This window comes from Taudactylus pleione, unplaced genomic scaffold (assembly GCF_031769625.1).
Source record: "Taudactylus pleione unplaced genomic scaffold, aTauple2 ptg000021l, whole genome shotgun sequence".
Taxonomy (NCBI): Eukaryota; Metazoa; Chordata; class Amphibia; order Anura; family Myobatrachidae; genus Taudactylus; species Taudactylus pleione.
The window spans coordinates 7,271,907-7,295,170 of record NW_028284423.1 but is presented as its reverse complement, the minus strand read 5'-3'; the positions used below and the strand labels follow the sequence as shown (position 1 = coordinate 7,295,170).

General features: G+C 39.8%; 1 protein-coding gene across 1 annotated transcript in view; it reads right to left on the bottom strand.

The window, feature by feature from the left end:
• The window catches only part of TTC29 (tetratricopeptide repeat domain 29), a 319,192-nt gene extending 299,218 nt beyond the window's left edge, over positions 1-19,974 (bottom strand). Inside the window, exons 1-3 of the mRNA XM_088447947.1 lie at positions 19,770-19,974; positions 17,688-17,803; positions 7,279-7,362 (exon numbers count right to left, since the gene is read on the bottom strand). Of these exons, the coding sequence (XP_088304073.1) occupies positions 7,279-7,362; positions 17,688-17,797 (194 nt within the window). The 5' untranslated portion in view covers positions 17,798-17,803; positions 19,770-19,974. The remainder of the gene's footprint in view (positions 1-7,278; positions 7,363-17,687; positions 17,804-19,769) is intronic.
• Positions 19,975-23,264: the final 3,290 nt, after the last annotated feature.

Below are 23,264 nucleotides of genomic sequence, written 5' to 3'. Positions count from 1 at the left end.
ACAGGAATGATAACAGGGCTCAATATGGGGAGTGAAGAGGGAGGAGATATTTTGTTATTTGCCATGATAGTTTTTATATTATTAAACTACTGCAATTTATTCCTTTATTGAGGATCATTACCCATGTAAAGATGATCTCTATATATATACAGAGGGACTTATTTTCTGAAGCCAAACGGGGCTGACTTTCCTGATGAGCCCTACTACATATGGATGTGATTTTGAGACTACTGATAATATGTGTATAGCCTTATGAGCACAAACTTTTGTCTTTTGGAAGGCAATTTAATTTTTTGGGCTGGTGGCTATCAGACGATGGGCGCCTGATGAAGCAATTCAATTGTTGCTCCGTTCGGGTGCGAATAGCTGCTGGCGCCTGCATTTCTGCTTGTCGCCTTCTGAGATGGCAAACAAAAATGAGCGAAAAGTCCTGGTTTGGGGCACCCAAACTGCAATTTGCGCGCCCTATTCAGGACTTTAGACGGGTTTAGCTGTCTGTCTATTTGAGTGCGACAAGCACGATAATTATGGGCGTCAAAGACAATTGAATTCCTCCCACAGGCGCCCATTAATTATCATGGCGCCCAAAACAATTAATATAAACTATCCATACCAAGGGAGACATTTATTACAATACTTTGTGCTATATATGTCTGATTACACTATACCAGTGCTCATCAACCTCGACCCTCAAGTATCCCGAACAAGTCATGTTTTGAGGATTTCTGTCTGTGGAAGCAGGTGGGATAATTACTGACCAATAAAAATAGATTAACTCACTTATGCAAGATTAAAGGTATCCACAAAACATGACCTGCTGGGGGTACTTGAGGAAAAGCGATGAGAACCCCTGCACTGCACTATACGATATTTCCTTCTATATTTGGAGGTTCTGTACCATCTACATCAGGACATGTCACTGAATTTACTAGGATACCGACATATGAGAGACGTTATTACTACATTCTGTGGGGTTTATTTAGTAAAGGTTGATTTTAGCTTTATGGTGTATTTACAGGTGATTTTAACTCAAATTTGCAAAGCAGGGATTTACTAAAGGCAAAATCGACAATAAAACTGAATCTCTACCAAAATAAACATTAATACTTTCACATATGCCACTAAAGGAGCCCCTCATTTCCTGACAGTAGGATTGGAAACCAACTTCAAATCCAACTTTAAAAGAACCCAAACAATACACCGGCCTAGGTGAATTTGGGAGAAGCATGGTCAGATTGCTATGATCTTGCATGCTTCATATGCTTAAAATAGCCTAAAGAGTTAAAAAAGATGTGGAGTCTACAGTGTGGGGTTCTGTATTATAGTGAATGAAGATAACCGCAAATTACCTTAAGTAATTTCTTGTAGCAACAGGCACTGCCAGCTGCATGTCCGTGGGGTCTCGTACATTTTTTATTTTACCAAGACCTAGGACTTCTACTTGGAGAAAACCGACCTCATTCAGGGAGTAAGCAAGTATGTATGTAGTGTGAACGAGAGAGTGAATGCGTAATAAATATTTACAATATTCGGTTTGTGCACTGTGGTTTGTTTAATATTTTTTCCACAGTGGGGGCTACAAGTGCCATTGGCCTGCTGGCACTTGTAGTTCTACAAGTCCCAAAGGGCAGGCTTGCTGGTACCTGTAGTTCCACTCCACCTGGAGTTCCCACTTTCCAAGGATTCCATGGGTTGACCAGTTTGGGGTTGGTATAATGATTTGGAAGGAGGACCCCATGCTGTGTGTCCTCCTGCTGTGACATTACCACCCCGGCTGGTTCAGCTTGGTGCTGTTAAAGGAAAATAGGGTGAACTCCATGCCAGCTTTTCCCCTGATTTTCCATGACTAGAACAGGCTAGAAGGTCCAGGGCTTGTTATGGGTTTAGGGGGGACCCCACGCCGTTTTTCTAAAAAAAAAAATGAACTTAAGGCTCTTTTAACCCTAAGAAGCATGCACAGTTCATAGTGATTTGTGCTTGCTTAATTTTTTTTAGATGATTTTATATCCGATTTTTTGGTTCTATTTGCATTCGGTTTTGAACAGAAAGTTCTAAACCAAATCCATTTACACCTGCCAATATCGAGTCACATTGCATTTGATTTTGAAATCGATTTCAAAATCGAATGTTAGTAAATGAGAAATTTTTCCATTACATTACACAGTCGATTTTTATAAAAATCGACTCAATAATGGACCTTTAGTAAATATACCCTCTATGTACACACATCATTTTTTTCTGATTATCTTTTTCTGAGGTGCTCTAACTTTGCTGACATCACAAGCCAGGAATAAGAGCATTGTTGTCAGATGAGCATAATTACACTTATTTTCTAGTATTCAGATAACCTATCATTTTGTTTACCTCAAATTTAATTTACACTTTACACTATGTTTGGTGACCATCTCATATACTAATGTTTATGGAAAGTTATAGAGGCTAGAAATATGTGTATAAAGGAAAGGTATGCAGTTCCCAAAAGGTCAAAATTGGTCAAATAATGTAGTGCTCTGAAATCAATCAGTCAGCTCTATGAGGACATTCCAACACTTCCGAAGCACTTGGTCGGGCTCAGCCCTTTTCTAGTCTAAAAACATTCATTGAATACTGCAACCGCCCACTAGCGGTTCGTATGGCATTGAAGGGGCACCTGTTAGCAGGGCAAACCTCTCAACTGTACTGGGATCAGGACAAACGTTGTGAGGTATGAATAAAAATGCACATATTTGCTATCCCTGTAGAATTTGCAGAATACATTTAGTAGTATTTTTCATGGGTTGAATTATATAAGATAAGAATTATGCATACTCTTTTTCCCTATACAAAATGCATACTCTTTTTCCCTATACAAAATGCATACTCTTTTTCCCTATTGAATGCACATAAGCTAAGAATATATAGTAAATAAAGTTATTCCTAGAGACAGTGACAAAAGGATAACATTTTGCATGAACCTCTGTAAGCTAAAGGATTACATGACTGACCCAGCCACAGTTGAAGTGACAGATGGGCTGATGTAGAGTTGCACATAAGGTGCATACACACTAGACGATATGCTCCCTGAGCGATATCGTCTAGTGTGTCCCCGGCAGGCTGTGCTCAATGTCGTTCATGACATTGAGCACAGCCGCTGAACGATATCATTAGCGATATCGTTCAGCGCCGGGCTCTCTCACCCATTCCCTGACATGCAGCAACCTGACGAGGTCGTCAGGTTGGCCTGCATGTCAGCCCGATGAACGAGGATGACGAACGACCCGCGGGAACGCGCGTCGTCGTCATCGTTCATCTTTTTTGTGTTAAAAATGGACGATAAAGTGGACGACTGAACGATAACGATATCGTTATCGTTCAGTCGTCCACTTTAATCGCCCAGTGTGTACGCACCATAAGCCTGTCTTGCTGATGGATCACGTATGCTTTTGCACTGCTCATGTCCTGTTGCAGAGTATACACATCTATGGACGATTTCGAGTTGTATGCATTCAGTTGCATCTCTACTTGTGGTTGAACGGTCATAGCTGGAAGGTAACGGAGCATTTGCACATAGGCTAAGGGTGCATACACACCTGTACGATATCGGCCCGATTTGGACGATTTAGCCAAATCGGAACGTTAAATCGGACATATCGTGCAGTGTGTATGCCCAATTTGCGCGTACCCGCAGTTGCATGCGATATCGTGCGATTGGCTGTGCTGCACAGTCAATCATATGATATCGCATGTTAGCCTGTACAAGTTAATGAAGGACGGAACAGTGATTGTTCCGTCTTTCATTAAATCTTTCACGTGTACCGGCAATCATGCGGTGTCCAGGGTGAAGGCAAATCGTCCTGAACATCGGCACAATTACCGGTCGTTTAGGTGGGTACCCTGCCTAAGTTTAGTAAAGCACTGACAAGAGTGTGTAGTTGGAATTGCAGGCCTTGCTGAGTTGAGTGTACACAAAGAACTGTCTATTTTCAAATGCATTTCTTGCACCAAGGATAGAAAAGTAAAAAGTGAATATATAATGGCTATGAAACCAAGCATATAAATGGGTACAACTCGGCATATGGTGGAATATCTGCATTTAGTTCCCTGAATGCAATGCAATTGCAATTGCATCCGACTTCTGTGTAGCACTGAATCAGCCTTAGGGGAGAAGTCAATTACCCACGATAATTTTTTGTGCGCTAAAAAACAGGACTTTACCGCAATTTCTTTCAGGCAATTCAATTACCTTCAGTTTTAAAAATACATAGGATCTGGGATCAGTTCCCAGATCCATGTGCTTTTGTGATCACGGCCGCGAAAAAACGGCACTTATCGGGGGGTTTCATTTCACCTACGTCATATGTCACGTGATTGTGTTTGCAATGGTAGTCACATTATACTTAGCCAACTTTAAATCATAACAGCTCAATGAAAAAAGGTAAAGGACCAACAGAGTGTCATGAACCCCCTGGGTGAGATTGAGCAACAAGTCACTGAATATAGTAATATATTCAAAAGGATGTTTATTAAGGGAGAGTACAGTGGCAGGGCAATGCAGATAATCTTGGAAATGCAGATACACTAGGAAATGCAGATAAAAATCCAAAGATCAGAGTAAGAGCAATGCAGAAAAAAATAAAGTCCTCTGTAACTGAACAAAGAACAGACGGAAGGTATCCTGATGAATGGCAGAAGTTCCTTATCTTTGCAGGCATGAAACACAGGAGCTCACAGGATCACAAGTCCAGAAACAATGATGACCCAGCAAAGAGTGCTGGGATCAGATAGACTGAATAGCCAGGTGTCAGGTGTGATCCATGCTGATGACTAAGTAGTCAATTGCCTGACACCTGGTCGCAAAAAACAGAGTTAGAAGACCAGCACCTCTGGAAAGATCCAGAACTCCATCTCACAAAGCAGGAGGCATGACGATCCCTTGTGGCGGAGAAACATACTCTGGAAACATATCAAAACATTGGGCCGGACGCTATTTGCGCTCTCTCGTTCAGAAAAAGGGGCCGGCTATTTAAATTGAGCGCTCACTCTTTGCGGTCTGTTGACGTCTCTATGTCTGAGCGAGCGAACGAAACATGCGCTCACTATTTTGTAAAGACGCCCCCTGGCCGCTCGCATCCTACATCATCTCCGCTATTTATTAGATTAATCGAGTACATCGAAAGGCGTCTGAACTGCTCGCAGTGCTTGTGGTTGGATTTTCCTACCGCAATCATGCGAACAGTTCAGGCTAAGAAATAACCAAGTGACGTAGTCGATGACGCTGCTTTGTTAATTATGCACACCCTTAAAACGCCCGTTTTGACCGTTTGGCACGCCTGCGTTCGGATCTCCACTCCCCGTTTTCAAGCACCTTCCCCTGTTACCACCCACAAACGCCTCATCCTGTCACTCAAATTAGCAGGCACTCGCTATTTTGCGAGCGCTCGATTTCCGACCGCAATGACCGGTTGGCGCATGCGCATTACGACCCATATGCATGCGCAGTTGTGCGAACATCGCTCGGAGCTTACGAGCGGCTCTGAATCAGGCCCATAGTCCTAACACAGAGTCAATTATGTTAAAAAGAATGCACATAATTTGTCATGAGATTGTATCATTAAGTATTCCTAAAGAGTAATGCTGGCCCTATTTATTTACTGTGGCATTTAGAATGAAACCGGTCTGCAGACTGCAATACATAAACATTATTAAAACCATTGGGTAAAGAGTTTCTATAATATAACAAAAATGAGATAAACAACTTAATACATTTTTTATTTACTAAAAAAAAACTAACTATAATGGGAAATTCATGAACAAATGCTGTGTTCAAGAAACACAAAACTTTTTAACTTTACAGAATTAATAAAAACAACTTGCACAGAAAAACTTTTATTTCTTCTACATTTTATTACAGAAGTATGTCATGTAATTTAAGGTTTGATGAGGTTTTGCAAGTAAAATTCTGTTTCCTCTGCACTCGCTAATAGTCATGAGAATCTGTAGTTTGCACCTTCACATTAAAAATGCATTTCATTTTTTTTCTAAATTATTCACCCCGCCTTTTATCCAGATCATGTCTTTGAAAGGAGGATGAGGATAATAAATGGAATAATTCATGATTTCCCATTAAATATGAAAGTTTCTTTTACAGAGTTTAGAAAGTGAAGTTGTACATAATGTGCAGGACTTCATTAGAACTTTTTTTTAACCTTTTTATGACGAATTACTAAATCTCCACAGCTGCAGTGAGTATATAATGAACTGCAGAATCCAATGACTTGAGCAACAGGTACAGTGCATGGTTAATAGCAACAAAAATGTTACAAAAATATAGTCTGAGTAAAAACAAAAACACAGCTGTCTGCATAGGTAGAAGTGACTTGTAAAAAAAATAAATAAATTAAAAAAGGCTAATATGCTACAGTTTTATAATTCTTCAAAATAATACTACTTTTATCACTTGCATTTTAACATGAAATACATTTTTATAGACTATATCTAATTATGTTTAAGGCAGGCAAAGAATTCCAGCAATGAAGAGTAGAAAAATCAAGGAAATAGATATTTCACAAAATATTAGCACTTTTAATTAGACAAAAAATTATATTTGATGGTGTCTTCATAAATATAAAGAAATAAAGGTTTATTCAAACCCCCATTTTATGTTTGTCATGGAATCAATAAAGCTGACAAACCTATCAAAATGTGAAATCAAGACCAAAAAAAACTAATTCCCTAAACTTCATGGAATATAGGAAAATAAAATCCTATAAGGTCGTTTGTAATTGTATACCAAAGCTTATTTTGTTAAACAGTTTGTTCCAATATGTAAACAAATTACTTATACACAAAAACTACTTTATCAGTCGCACACAACAACTACTGTACATAAATATGACAGTATACAACATTCATGGGTAACATTTGTGGTGCAAAATGCATAAAAAAACAATGTAAAATCACAGAAATAGGTCCAGTGATCAAGAAGAAAACAGTATAAATTCTATCAAATAAATCAGAGTATTCAAATTTGAGGTTTTATTGTATTTAAAGTAAATATTGTATGTCACCTATCACAATATGCCATAACAATTTACTGTCCATGTCACAATCCTTATTATTGTAATGTTATTACACAATTTAATCAAAACAAATTGTAAGTGCTACTTTACAAGAAACAAGTGTGAATTAACTCCACAGTGAAACAATACCACCAGCAAACACTAAACACAACTTAATCTCGGAAACAGCTGAAATTCCGTCATCAAAATAATATATATGTTCAATGTAAAGGAAACTTACATAGCAGTTTCCTCCTTTGAAAGCTCTTTGATATTCTTCTGCTGATGATGATCTTTGACATATTTGTCCCTGATCAAGTGAATCCTGAATTAAAATAAGGTAAGGGAAAATTTCAACAAGACAGAAAAGAGAGATGTACAATTAAAGCTGCAGAAAGTAGAATGCATAATCTAATGCCGTTTTTTACAAAAGAACTATTTATTAATAAAAATCTGTCATTTTTTTTTTTTGTAAATGTCTTTTTGCAACAGTTTGAAATACCTATATATATAGGAAATACCCAACCTGTGCAAAAATAAGCATTTACTATTTGTTAAGATAATAACAACAGCTTTTCATTCTTAAACAAAACCTGATATTTAAAAGTGTATCCAGTGTGTCAGGTAATTGTTAGAATTCCTGAGATTTATCAAACGTCAGTGACTTATAAGTATTTCTTCCAGGTTCGGATGAAAAGATAACAGTAGATTGTGCTGGTTAACAAACCTCCAGCAAAGGTAGTTGGTTGCCTCAGTAAAACTGCAGATGTCACACATTAAACTAACTAACATCTAACACATTTAGTATAACACAACCTTATTTATGTAATGCAAATTGACTGTTTTAGAAAACACACTGGAGTTTAATATTGAAGTTTCCTACAATACATATTTGCTAGCCAGAATCATGGTATTTATGACATGCATACTGTGCTTTGTGATTCAAATGACTATGCATACACTTATCTTAAATTTACAACTCGGCAGCATGTGTGGTCTGAGAAGAACTGTCAGTCACTTGCAGAAAAAATGCATGCAGCTAAATACCAGAGAAATGTAGGTGACTGACAGTTACCGCTGACCAGGCCATAGATGCTGCCAAGTATAGTAAAACATAAAATAAAAAATAAGCAGCATGTCCCTTTCCCAAATGCTTAATACAGCCTGGGCTTGTAACTACAAAAACATGGAGACCCACAACCATGGGGTCTCCCTGCTATAAAAAAAATCAGACCAGACTGGACAGCACTGGGCTAGTGTATCTAGCCCGAAGTGGCCATAAAAATATAATTTCCCACGTAACAGAATCCAACTAAAATCCACTGGATCTCTTCTCAAGTGATTTTCAGTTCACTTCATTTTACACACCAATGATCCCAGTATAATAATGTGGATCACTAAGATACCTTTACACACAATCACATATGATTTTAAAAAATACTTTCATTTAATAAACAATCGTGAAAACCTTGACATCCCCTTATTATATATATAGTAAAATCTTTTTTCTTCATTCATCACAGTCCAGTGTAAATATTTTTTTTATCTAATTACAGGTGCATTTTCAGTTGCGCACATCTTAATATACTCTAAAATATTCTTTATGCGGCCACAGTAAACATACTGTAAGACAGATCTCTTCATAACCAATAGTAAAAATAAATCTAAAAAACCCAATAATTTTAGAAGTTAAATAAATAATGACATATGCAGTTATTAACACATATGTCTTGAAATATAAAGCAAGTAATCTGTGATAAATTGTTAAAAAAAAGACTAAAGCATTTAAAGGAATACTTGTTTTAAGAATAAAAATAATAAATAATGAATATGGAATCAATAATGTAAAGTAGTTAAGAAATAAAGAAAACATAAATTAAATACAGTAGAAATAAAACTGTGAGTTGGAGTAGAAGTATTCTCAGACTCTCTTTGCCATCACAATGTGGCTTCTACAGTGAGTTCTTTTGTACAGAAAAAGCCACACCCCCGTGACTTTACATTATTGATTCCATATTTGTTTTTTTATTTTTTTTAAATGAAAAATATTATTACATAAATGTTTCAGAGTATTCAAACATTTATGATGATAGTCCACTAGACTTATCCATTTTGTCCACTAAAGTTAATCCCTGCCTTTATCATTATTTAACTTCTACTTCTCTATTTATTTTATTTATTTGTAACATCAAATTATCCATCTATATACTGATTTTAGTTTATGTACACCAATTTTACCCAGATTTTTAGTCTGACCATCAACCAAATTCCAAATTTTACCATGCACACCACCGCGTCCATATTATATATATATATATTTTATATATTATATATATATATATATATATATACTAGCGGATGTACCCAGTTTCACCCGGGTGGACCTTAGACATTTACTGTTTCCATTTCCATCTCACTACTCCAGTAATTAATCTTCACCTCTATAGTAATGCATCACTGCTATAGTAAGACAATAATACCTTCCCTTACCTGTGTACTAGCACATTCCACTCCCGTACCTCTGTTGTAATACATTCGCTCACATCTGTATTCCCTCCAACATTTCCCTCCCTCGCTCATGTTGTAACACAGTTGACATTCCCCTCCTTCACCTGTGTAGAAATACAATCCCTCCCTCACGGAACCTTTAGTAACACATTACCCTCACTCACACCTGAAGTAACTTTTGCCCCTCACCACTGGAGTAATACATTACATCCGCTCACCCCTGTAGTAACGCATTCCCCTCCCTCGACTTCTGTTGTAGCACATCCCCTTCTCTCACTCCCTAGTAACACATTTGACATTCCCCTCCCTCACCTGTCTAGTAACACATTCCCCTCCCATACCTGTGTATTAACACATTGCCTTCTCTCACCTCTCTAGTAACACATTCCCCTCTCTTACCTCTATAATAACACATACCCCTCTCACTGCAGTTATAATGCTATGTGAACAGCCGATATATTGTGTGTGCATCGACCAGTGTGTACAGACAATATGCCTGTGAACGACTTAGTTCACAGACATATTACGACGGCTGTGCAGCACAGCCAACGGCAGATGTATCTGCAAATCGTGCTGTGCGTATGGGCAGTCAGCCACCCGTCCATACATTTGCTGCAGTGGCCGCCAAGTAGGGGGGTGCGACGCGACCCCCAGCCTTTGGGACCCTCGGTGTGTATGAACAACCATCATCTGCAGATATATCTTTCAGGTGTGAAACCAGCTTTACACATTTTCCTCTCTCACCTGTGTAGTAAAACATTCCCTTCCCTCACTATTCAAATAGAGGAGCCACATCAACTGACAGCGATGTTTGGCAGCACTTGGGATGACAGTTGGTGTTTGAATATGAACTGTGCTACAGCCACGATGAGTCAGTCAGTCAGGACATTGCACAGGGGGAGATAACACTTTAGCCCTTTTCACTCCCTTAGGAGTAAAATTTCGAAAAATCTAAATTATTGGGATGTGCAATGATCAGGTCATTTGATTTTATATAGATAAACACACACACACACACACACACACACACACACACACACACACACAGGTTCTCAAACTCGGTCCTCAGGACCCCACACAGTGCATGTTTTCTAGGTCTCCTCACATAATCACATGTGAATTAATTAGCTCCACCTGTGGATCTTTTAAAATGTGACAGTGAGTAAAGAATACACATGTGCATCTGCTGGGTTAATTGGATACCACAAAAAAAAAAAATTCCCCCCCCCCAAAAAATGTAATAATTTTTGTGTCTGAAAATTTGTCACTGCTAATTGGATACCGACCATAATCTCCTTTTCTGGAACACAATATATCCGGGGACCAATACCCTATGATATGTTGTTTATATTTTTTATGTTTGCAAGTGTCATTTATTAAATGTAATAAACTTTATTGCACTATGCACTATGTTTATATCTTTTCTATATGCGAAAGTAAGGAATTTTCTTATATGGAGGATTTATGATGAGCTTGTGAAGTAGCTAACCTTAATATCAGCTGCAACATCTACATCTTGGGAAGAAGAAGAATCTTAATCACCATGGTTTCTGGGGGGGGGGGGGTTGTACAAATAAAGGATGTCTGCATTGCATGTTGTATTGGACATTTACACTATATGGTTTTGTATTTATCTTTATATAATTCATCACCAGTTGTATATTGGGGAAAATTGCACAGTGCTGGGTAGGAAACACATTTTAATTATCTACAAGCATCATCCAACCAACCTGACCAACTTGGAGCAAATCTGCAATAAAGAATGTGACAAAATCACTCCCAAACTTGCAAACCTGGTAGAAGCTTATCCCAACAGACTTAAAGCTGTTACTGCAACAATCAGTGGTTTTACCAAGTACTAGCCTGCAGTGGTTGAATACTTATGCAACCACTGCATGGTGAGAAGGCTATATGGCTAAAATAATAGACTGATGAGATGGGCATGGCATATGGATAATAGACTGGTGAGATGGGTATATGACTAAAATAATAGACTGATGAGATGGGTATATGACTAAAATAATAGACTGGCGAGATGGGTATATGACTAAAATAATAAACTGATGAGATGAGTATATGACTAAAATAATAGACTGATAAGATGAGTATATGACTAAAATAATAGACTGATGAGATGGGTATATGACAAAAATAATAGACTGGTGAGATGGGTATATGACTAAAATAATAGACTGGTGAGATGGGTATATGACTAAAATAATAGACTGGTGAGATGAGTATATGACTAAAATAATAGACTGATGAGATGGGTATATGACTAAAATAATAGACTGGTGAGATGAGTATATGACTAAAATAACAGACTGATGAGATGAGTATATGACTAATATAACAGACTGATGAGATGAGTATATGACTAAAATAATAGACTGATGAGATGGGTATATGACTAAAATAATAGACTGATGAGATGGGTATATGACTAAAATAACAGACTGATGAGATGGGTATATGACTAAAATAACAGACTGGTGAGATGGGTATATGACTAAAATAACAGACTGATGAGATGGGTATATGACTAAAATAACAGACTGATGAGATGGGTATATGACTAAAATAATAGACTGGTGAGATGAGTATATGACTAAAATAATAGACTGATGAGATGGGTATATGACTAAAATAATAGACTGGTGAGATGAGTATATGACTAAAATAACAGACTGATGAGATGGGTATATGACTAAAATAACAGACTGATGAGATGAGTATATGACTAAAATAATAGACTGGTGAGATGAGTATATGACTAAAATAATAGACTGGTGAGATGGGTATATGAACGAATTAAGTACTGGAAAAAATGGGTTTAATATAGTATGTCTCCATTCATTATGTCGACATGATAATGTGCACATGCTCATAATGTCGACAATGACCATGTCTACGCTGTTTTTAATGAGGTTTTATCCCCAACGTTAACACTAATGCAAAGGTCGACATCTTGCCAATGTTGACATTTCACCTGTTGACATTTTGCAGGTGGTCAACACTTATGATGTCAACATTTTAACCACATCAACATCATAACTGTTAATATTCTGTTGTCAACATTATAAGGGAGCAATCCAATTAGCAGCAAGGGGTGTGAATTGGGTGAAGTTTTGCCATTGCCACAGCATTAAAACGCCGGGAACGGCCCCGCATCTCGCACCCCTCACGGCCCTCTTTCAGGCTGAGCTCACTTAATTTTGTATGCAGCCCTATGGGGATGCCCACAGTTTTGAGCGAGTTCAGACTGCTGTCGCGATAACTCGCTCCTGTGAGTGCATCGCTTTTAATTGGATTGACCCCTAAAAGTTGACTTCATGACCGCATCCCAGATATACTGGTGTACACATTTAAGGAATGGCTTGGAGAAACAAGTATGCAAATGAAATAGTCAGATGGCTGTAACATGAGTGTGTGGATCAAATGAATGCGTTAAGGAACTGGTGTACATAATTGAATGAAGGCCTGGAGAAAACAGGTAAATTAATTGATTGAAAGATACGTTCAGAAACATACATATTTAGGTCTTCATCCCACTCTGCATACCAGTACCTAATAAGTAGGGCATAGGGCCACTTTAAGGTCCCAATCCGTCCCAGACACAAAATGACAGGTTTTGGAAAGAAGATATATTAGGGGTTTTCTGTCAGTTGTGTTAGTTACTAAGATTTTTTTTTTTTTATTCAAATGTAATTTAGTGTTACAGGCTATAAGAATGTAAAGATACAGGGCCTGATGCAGAGTTGCATGTAAGTCAGACGGAATTGGTCCTGCATTGTGTGTATGGAACTAAATGCTTATATTTACCCGTATACACAGTTGTATGCATGTTGCAAGGGTCCGCCTCTATATGAATGCCTAGTTTGATAAACACAAACAGGATCAGGGCGCACATGTACTAGCTTATACTTGTTGCAAAAGATACGTCCAGAAGCATACGCATGTAGGTCTTCATCCCACTCTACATATCACAAAGCTAAGTTGACATGACCTTACTGTACTTTGCCTGCTAGAATGCCACATTACAGCTCAGTTACGCCTCTTCAGCTGCAAGTGCAGATGTAACTGAAATGTGTACGGCTCTGTATCGCCTACGTTTGCGCAGACTTGTTTCCCAAGCATGTGCAGTAAAGGCGTTGAATTACTATACATTGAAGTGCCAAAAGTCATGACAGATGCCTAGTATTGTGTAGGACCCCCTCTAGCCTAGCCCGGCGAAGTGCAGCAACTCAATGTGGCATTGATATCACAAATGGATGGAAGACCTCTGGAGAGATGTTGACCCATGTCGTCTGGATAGCTTTCCACAGCTCCTAATTTGTAGGTGCAGGATCTTGGCTGCGAATGGACCTCTCCACCATGTCCCTTAAATGCTCGATTAGGTTTTTGTCTAGCGAACATGGTCCCCACACCACTCGTCTGAACTCTCTAGAATGCTCCTCGAACCACTTCTGGACAACTTGAGACAGATGACACGGAGCATTGTCCTGCTGGGATATTCTATCGATCTGGAGGTACATGAAGTCCATATAGGGTTGCAAATATAGTCTAGCATTATGTAGCGGTTACCGGTCAATAACTTGTTCAGGCGGACCAGCAGATTTGAGCCAGTGTTGCTTGTCTATTACCACGGAAAATTATGGACATACACTGCTGGTCACGATCATTAAGCACCCGTGGTTGAGTGGTAATGGCTTCCGTGAGGTATTCCTGGTACACATGTGACACCGTAAATTAAGGAATGTTGAATAACTGCACAACTTCGGAAATGGAATGTTTGTTCCATAGGGCACCCACTATCATGCCCCGTTTGAACTTCGATAATTCACGTTGCCTTGATTGCCTTGTCATGAGAAGCCTAGCGGTGTTCAAACTGACTCACAAGATGTCAGATTACAATGGATATATATATATATATATATATATATATATATTAATGTGGTATATATCTCAAGAGTGCACAGTTACTTATACCCCTTTTACATAGAGTGGATAACCTGGGCTATTGCAGAGGACGTCCACTTCTATTGACTAACACATTTGGCAGGGCAGACCAAGGTCCTGTGTTAGAGGGGTCGACCTGGGATACGGGTCAGAGGTGCAGAGAAGCCTGGGCATCGACCCTGCTTTTACCAGGGTTGGGTTAAACCTGGGTCACAACTACTATACCCCTTTCACACTGCACCTTGGTCCCGGGTTACTCCCGGGTGGACCCCTTTCACACGGAAAGTGTGTCAGTCCTGCAAAACAGTGTGTGTCATAAGAAATTTACTTTTTTTTGGCACACAAAGATGAGGTCATGAAAAGCGCTCCACAGCCGCCAATCAGCTCATTTTAGACATGACCTGGGTCAAATGACCAGGGTCAAACCTTTCACACAACAGGCTACTCGGGTCAGTTTAAGGAATAACCCTGGTATCGACCAGGGTCAAGTACCCAAGACTTTGGACTCGGGTAGACCATTTCACACAGAGAAAGGACCAGTGTTGACCCGGCTTGCCCCGGCAATATCCCGCGTCCAAACCTCTGTCTGAAAGGGGTATAAAGTAATATGAAGAGATGTAATACTGGTTGAAACTATGTTCAGTATCCCGGGTAGCACCTAGGATTTTGGTGTGAAAGGGGTTTTATAGATTTATATTAATCAATTTGAAAATTGGATAAAAAGAGTATGAAAATGTTACAGACAGAGTGATATATGTCTAATGTAAAAACAAATAAATAAATGCATGACTTACATGATGGAACTGTGAATGTTGGGACAAATGGAGTGTTGAATCATAAACTTAAGCATTTGGAAATATGAGGTTTAAAGTACAAACTTCAAACTAATGCATGATTTTGAAGGGGGTAATATAAGAAACAACTGTAGGTTAAGGGAGAAGTTTAGATGAGTAATGAGGACTGATAATGAATTGTGAAAAGACAAATTGTAATTGAAGAATGGCTACAGGAACAAGTAGCAGTATGTAATTGTTTTAAGCAGTGTTCATTGGTGAAACGACAAAGAAACTATTTACATTAAAATAGAAATAAAATAGAAATGAGATGTCTAATAAGTTGGGGGGTGGGTGTTAATTAAATAAACTATGATGAGAAAATCAGGGAAAACTACATTTGAATATGAAAATGTTATTGCATTTATATATATTATTAATAATTTGGAGCTGTGCACCTGAGATTTGTCTGTTTCTGTGCCTGCAATTAGTCTCATCAGGTAGCACCTCCCATCATATATATATAGTCAGGTTGTGCAGTCCAGAAATCTTTCCCATATGCTCCATTTAATGAGCTTTATTGCACTACTGAGGGAAAAGAGACGCCCTCATTCTGGACTAGCACCCTTCCTTATTGGTTTAAAAGCATGGATTATGGTAATGTATATGCACACTGTATTAGGCACAATTCTAGATAAGTCCTACAAGTTATATACTAGTGTTCATTCTAGCAACCTGCAGCTGTCACAGCCCGTGCAGTTCCCCTTTCCTGCCAGGGGTGTCGCTCTCTGCTCTTGTGCTTCTAGCACACACTGGTCTGTATCTCAGCAGCTTGCTACATCAGCTGAGTGTGCTAGGAGCGACACCCCAGGCAGGAAAGGGGAACTGCATGTGTTGTGACAGCTGCAGGGTGCTAGAATGAACACTATATACTGTAGTGCAACTTTGGTTAATTTTTGGGGTGTGGGTCCCCCTGGATTGTGTTGGTTAATCTGTCTCAGGGCACCGCATTATAACACTTTTTCCTTTATAACACATTTTAACCCTTCACTGTGTGTTTAATATATATGTACTTCACTTTTATATTTTCATTCTTTCTATGCAGCTGCAGCTGCTCCTAACTATCTCTTTACACTGCACTTTTCTTACTATGGTGGTGCCCTGGGGCGGCTTGGCTGGGCCAGTTTTGGGGGGGTCCTGCGCTCTGGATTTGAACCCTAGTATGTTAGGGACCCACCCGAAAGAGGTTACCTGGATATGGTGGGTGGGCCCATAACCTTGGCCATGATTATGCTAAAAACCTCTATTGATTGTAAAATTTTATTGCATTTATATATATTATTAATAATTTGGAGCTGTGCACCTGAGATTTGTCTGTTTCTGTGCCTGCAATTAGTCTCATCAGGTAGCACCTCCCATCATATATATAGTCAGGTTGTGCAGTCCAGAAATCTTTCCCATATGCTCCATTTAATGAGCTTTATTGCACTTCTGAGGGAAAAGAGACGCCCTCATTCTGGACTAGCACCCTTCCTTATTGGTTTAAAAGCATGGAGTATGGTAATGTATATGCACACTGTATTAGGCACAATTCTAGATAAGTCCTACAAGTTATATACTGTAGTGCAACTTTGGTTCATTTTTGGGGTGTGGGTCCCCCTGGATTGTGTTGGTTAATCTGTCTCAGGGCACCGCATTATAACACTTTTTCCTTTATAACACATTTTAACCCTTCACTGTGTGTTTAATATATATGTACTTCACTTTTTTATTTTCATTCTTTATATGCAGCTGCAGCTGCTCCTAACTATCTCTTTACACTGCACTTTTCTTACTATGGTGGTGCCCTGGGGCGGCTTGGCTGGGCCAGTTTTGGGGGGTCCTGCGCTCTGGATTTGAACCCTAGTATGTTAGGGACCCACCCGAAAGAGGTTACCTGGATATGGTGGGTGGGCCCATAACCTTGGCCATGATTATGCTAAAAACCTCTATTGATTGCAACATTTTATTGCATTTATATATTATTAATAATTTGGAGCTGTGCACTTGAGATTTGTCTGTTTCTGTGCCTAAGATTACACATTTATTAATCTGTCTGCTACATTTCTTGCTGTCAGTTTTATCTTGATGACAGCAGCACCAGCATGCAAGGCGACAGAGGAAGCAGATTTCCAGTAGTCTAAAAAGGAAAATGGAGCCTGCCTCTTGCTTTGGGAACATGGTAAAAAGGTCATTACAACAGTTTATTTTGTACTAAAGTCAGTAATCATTAATAAACAATTTTTTAGACATATGTGTAAAACCCACTACATTTCATTGAAAGTATTATCTTTGTAACAGGAATATTTCCATGTGCAAGCTCAAATACATATTATTGACAAAAACTGAATAGATGGAAAAAGGAACATACCGGGGTTTTACTTCATCAGGTTTTTTGGGAGACTGAGGAACTGATTTTGGCTGCACATGGCTGGGGAACCCCTGACGGCCTTGTCTTGGCATAGCTGGCAGAATACTCATTTTTTTCTGAAAGAAAACACAGATAATAGTTAATAACAAGTCGGATGTATGAATGTTGTTTATACAGGAGAACATTTGACACCACAATTTTGTCTGATAGCATCTTCACATCATTATTTTGTGCTGTTGGGGTACCCTGTATCAACCACTATCTAACTCCCAGTATTTAGCTTTCAGGCTGCCTCCATTCCCCTACTCACATTATGACACTGTCGCTGTCACATGCAGCAGCCCTCTCACATCACAAGTCAAGCAGTCTCCTACAGGAAACTCCTCTCCTTCTGGTAGGAACATTAGGACAATCTGATAAAGATTGTTCTATCACTGACCAGTTTAAATGTGGACATCCTGGAAGTGCAGGAAATGAAGGTTGAAGACAATAAGCTTCTTCTCAGGCCCTAGCCAAATGGGGATACAGTTGAGATCCCAGCGGTCGGGATGCCGACGCTCAGAATGCCAGCACCAAAATAACGACACCAGTCAGAATCCCGACGCCAGCAGTACGACCATCGGCATCCTAATGGTAAGCATTGGAGTTAGGGGGACGGTTAGGATTAGGGCTAAAGGTTAGGCACTAGGGGGGGGTTAGGCACTAGAGGGAGGGTTAGGCTGCGGGGAGGTAGGGTTAGCGTTGGGATACCTACCAACAGGTGTCAGTATCCTAACCCTGTCAGAATGCTGGCGTCGGGATTCTAACCACTGACCCTGAGCGCCGGCATCCCGTACCCAACCCATCACACGCACCTTAATAAATATTGAAACTGTATCAATCATATAAAAGTATTTATCACTAAACACTTATTAAATCATTAGTAAAGTAATATTTTAGCATTTACATAATTTTTCATTTTCCTGCTGACATCAGACCAATAAACTTTGAGATAAAGACCAGCACTGAGACTGTAACAGCGCTCCCTTATATTTGTTTAAGTATTAACTATTTGGGGAACCAGTATCTAATTTTTTAGGAGCTGCAAATTATCTTTAGGACTATTCTTGAATATTAACATGATAAAACATTGCTCTTTTGATTGACGCTCATAGCGCTAAATAGGGATTTGTTGGTTATTTAGAGAAACTACTCCAACTGTTTTTTGATTTTGTGTGAAACATTAAAGCAGATTGTTGCTTAGGGTGAGAGGTAACATTGATTTGAGTGTGATCACAATGCTTTAGCACAGGGGTAGACAACTCTTTGCAATAATGGCACAAGGTGGCACTTAAGGATGCTTTGAGTTTCACCCGGGGGGTTAGTTCATGTCCTTTTAGGTGCAGTGTGCTATTCCCCCATTAGCACCGTAGACCATCTCCAAACCAAATGCAAGAGCAGCCTGCATACCCAGTGGTACGCCTGGGCCTGCCCTCTGGCCAGTGAACCATGCCACAGTCAGTACTGCGTACAGTCGAAGACCAGTACAACGTTCTGAAACATTTAAGGTTAGAGGTTAGGATTAGGTACTTGGAGGAGGGTTAGGGTTAGGCTGCCGGCGGGGATGGTTAGGGTTATGCTAGGGTTAGGTTAAGGCACTAACTGAAGGGTTAGGGTTAAAAATTTTTAAAAAGTGCATGTCGACCATTTGAACCCGTCGACCTATTACCTATCGACCATCTGATGTTGATCTAAATATTGTCAATCTATTATACCACACCCCACCAGGACAGGGGGATCTCTGTTAAATAGGGATAGTCCTAAATCCTGCAAAAACAGATTTGGCGCCGTTAACCTATCAGACCTTAAACAGCAATGTGTTGCACCCAGTCCTTGAAAATGGATCCCAATCCTTCTGAAAAACATGGCACAATGTTACAGTTATAATCACATTGCCAGGTAACCACATGAAAACTTGACTTTCCGTGATAAACCTGTTTAGTGTTAGGCTGGGTAACCTGTGTGCACAATTCAGTATACACACATAAAAGCAGCGTCAATACAACTAATTGTGCACTGCAGTCACACAAACATGTAACAGACCTATAACTTTTGTGTCTTCCACTACAGCATAAAAGTCACAATGTCAGGCGCAGATCAGTCACAGTGTCCGGGCGTCGTGATTTTGGGCTGAAGGTCTTCCTTAGCGGCAGCCGTGCCCCTGTCCGTCTCTCACCCTGCGATACACATACTGCCTCTCTGTAGCGGCGTACAGTATGTACCGGGGAACCATGGCAACCCCAGATACAACACACAACGCACCGAGCACGGAGCTCCCGCCCATTCCCATGCGTCTAACATGATGTCAGTCACACACAGACTAGTGCTAGTGCTTCTGCGGCAGCTGCCGCGCGAGCGCTGATTTATATATATATATATATATATATATATATATATATATATATATATATATATATATATAGTGCATAATGTAAAAAATACCAACATAAACTTATTATTCCAAAATAAGTTTATGCTACCATAAAGGAACAGCATCACCCGCTGCATAACGCTCTGCCAATTTATATAACTATGAGACGCCTTGAAATGATAATCTCCCTGAACAGTCTAGCAATCTCCCTGATTGCACCTTACAACATTATGAAACGTATATAAAAATATAAACAAAGCTATATATACATTCAAATTGGATCATTAATATAATTTCCCTGCATCTGTCATACGGCATAATGATGGGATTAGGTGAAAGCCGGAGCGGACAAGATTCCGCAACGCCGATCTGGGACAGCTCCCTGCAGTGACCTCTGCTGCTGAGGAGCTGTCAGCTGTATAATGCGAGTCCCCGTCCGGGGGGTGTGTCAGTGGCAGGCAGGGAGCGTTCATTACGCCAGAACGCGCTGGCTGTCCGAGGGAGCCGGCAGTAATCTCTCCCTCCCCCCCGGTGACAAGCTGTCACTACACGGCACTACACAACCCCTGGACACAGCTTCTTAGCAGCAGAGCTGGTCCGTTCCGGCGTCCCAGCATCTGGTCCGGCACGGAGCCGCTATAATGAACGCTCCCTGCCTGTCACTAACACACCCCCCCCCCCATTATACAGCTGACAACTCCTCAGCAGCAGAGGATACCGATACCCCATAATGATCCCTATGGCTACATGCATTTTCTGAAAAAAAATCAGTGTTTTCATCAACAAATAGCTGTTACTAACTGCTTTGTGGCTCATTTACATTTGGATGTAAGCCAATTTTATGACACACCTCTCAGATGTAGCAGTACACGTAGACTTATGGAGCGTACACACGGTCAGATTTGTCAGACTTGTCAGATTTGTCAGATGAACGACTGAACGATTAAACGATTTGAACGATTTGGACGATTTGACCAAAGTTTTGAACGATTTGGACGATTTGAACGATTGAACGATTTTTACCTGCATTAAAATGAATGGAATCGTCCAAGTCTGACTGCAAACCCATCAGATGTCAGATATCGTTATCTGACAAACGGGAACGCGCATCGTTGATCGTCCATCGTTCAGGCATGTCAGATATGAACGATTTTTCATCAGATATGAACGACTGAACGATTTTTAAATCGTTATCGTCCATATCTGAAGAAAAAATCTGATCGTGTGTATGCACCATTACATCCGCGCTCATAGGTGTTGCTTTCACAATATCCTTGAAATGCTTTTACAAAAGTAGGCAAGTATGATATAACAACATGTGTACGCAGGCAGTGGTGTACTGTAGGGATAATCGTGGATTTCTACTGGAGAAGGGGACCCATAACCCGGGGACAAGGTAAGTATAGTATGTGTTTGTTTGTATGTAATAAACTTATACTTTGTATGGTGTGTGTGTGTGTCCTGTCTTATTTAAAAAAATTTTTTTACTGTGGGGGTACTGGTGCCAGGCGCCTGCTGACATTTGTAGTTCCACAAGTGCCAAAAGGCAGGCACGCTGGCACCAGTAGTCCAACTGTAAAAAACAATAGTATGCATTTATTATTATCACTATTACCCCTGCACCCACTGGCCAGAGTTGTAGGGAAGAGCCCCGGGCTTCAGCCCAGGCCTGGGCTGCTCAGGTGAGGGAGGACCCTTTATTGGGGGTGTCCCCACCTCACTTGGGATCCCAGGCCTGGGCTGACTAGTTTGGGGTGTTAATGCGTTGGCCAGGGGACCCTGTGAAATTGTCTCCTGGCTGTGACATTATACTCCGACTAGTTTGAGCCTGGTGCTGGTTTTAAAAATACATAGAATCTAACGCATTTTTTTCCTGTATTTTTAAACCAGGACCGGCCTACAGAGCCCAGTGAATGTTTTCTCTAATTTATTTTACAGAACCCCACGGAATGTTTTCTCTAATTTATTTAATTTTTTTACACATTTAGCCTGCACGTATTTCACTGATATGTGCAGGCTGCATGTTCGGGTGTGTTTGGCTGCGGTCAGACACAGGGAACTCGGGGAGAAACACGAACACATACACCATAGAAAAACACGATTTAGCAAAACACGAATCTTGGTAAATATGAGTGTTTCATCTGTCAGAAGTCTCCCGTGTTTCAGTGATGCTGTGAGTGTTTCAACTCGGAAAAGACATGATTCTTAGTAAATTTACCCCCTTGAGCCTATACAGCATGCTGCGGCAATAATACAAGTGTACTATTGCCGCTTATCACAGTGATGGAAAATCTTGTGTCACCACAATTTGCCAATAACATATTGCTGGGGCAGTTGAGTTTTACTCAACTTTCTGCAATAGTGACTGGCAGCTGTAAGGCTGCACTTTGATTCACCAGATCATTATTGAAGCGCATGCACAATGATTGACCCAGCTTTCCGATTCACATTTGCACAGAGGAACTGGAAATCTGGATTCGGAAGTATGCATTCAGAATGTCTCCAGTGACAATGCCGATGTTCACAATGTCACCAGAAGAAGGTCGACTGATCATGTTGACATGGTTGAAATGTCGACACCAGCAAAATGTCGACTTTTAAAGAATGTCGACACTGGAAACGTCAATATTTTTATAATGAGGACATTTCCGTTAGGGTTAGCGTTTGGTATAGAGATAGACAAAAAGCACAGTGTCGGCATTTCAACAGTGGCGACAAGCTCAATGTCGACATTACAATCATGTTGACATTCTCATGTCAACATAATGAACGTCGACAAAATATACCACACCCACTTGGGGTCTTACGCTCAGGAAAATAAAATATTTTTTTAATAACCTTCACCAGACAGACCTGTCAAATGTTATTCCTGGCAAGAGCGAGTAGTAACTTACAACAGCCATAATGCTTTGATAGATAGGGAGAACACCCTTAAGTTTTCCTATAATAAATAACTTTAAAGCTGTTTGTACCAAAAAAGTAAACATATTATATTAATGGAAACATAATAAAATAAATATTTTTAATTTTCATATATTCTGAGCTACTTGCTAGATATTTGTATAATAATCTCAGGCAGAATCTCCCAAACTCCGCCATTACAGGACAGGTTTTAAGGATTTCCATGTTTGACCACAGGTGACAAGTGACCACAGGTGACTTAATTA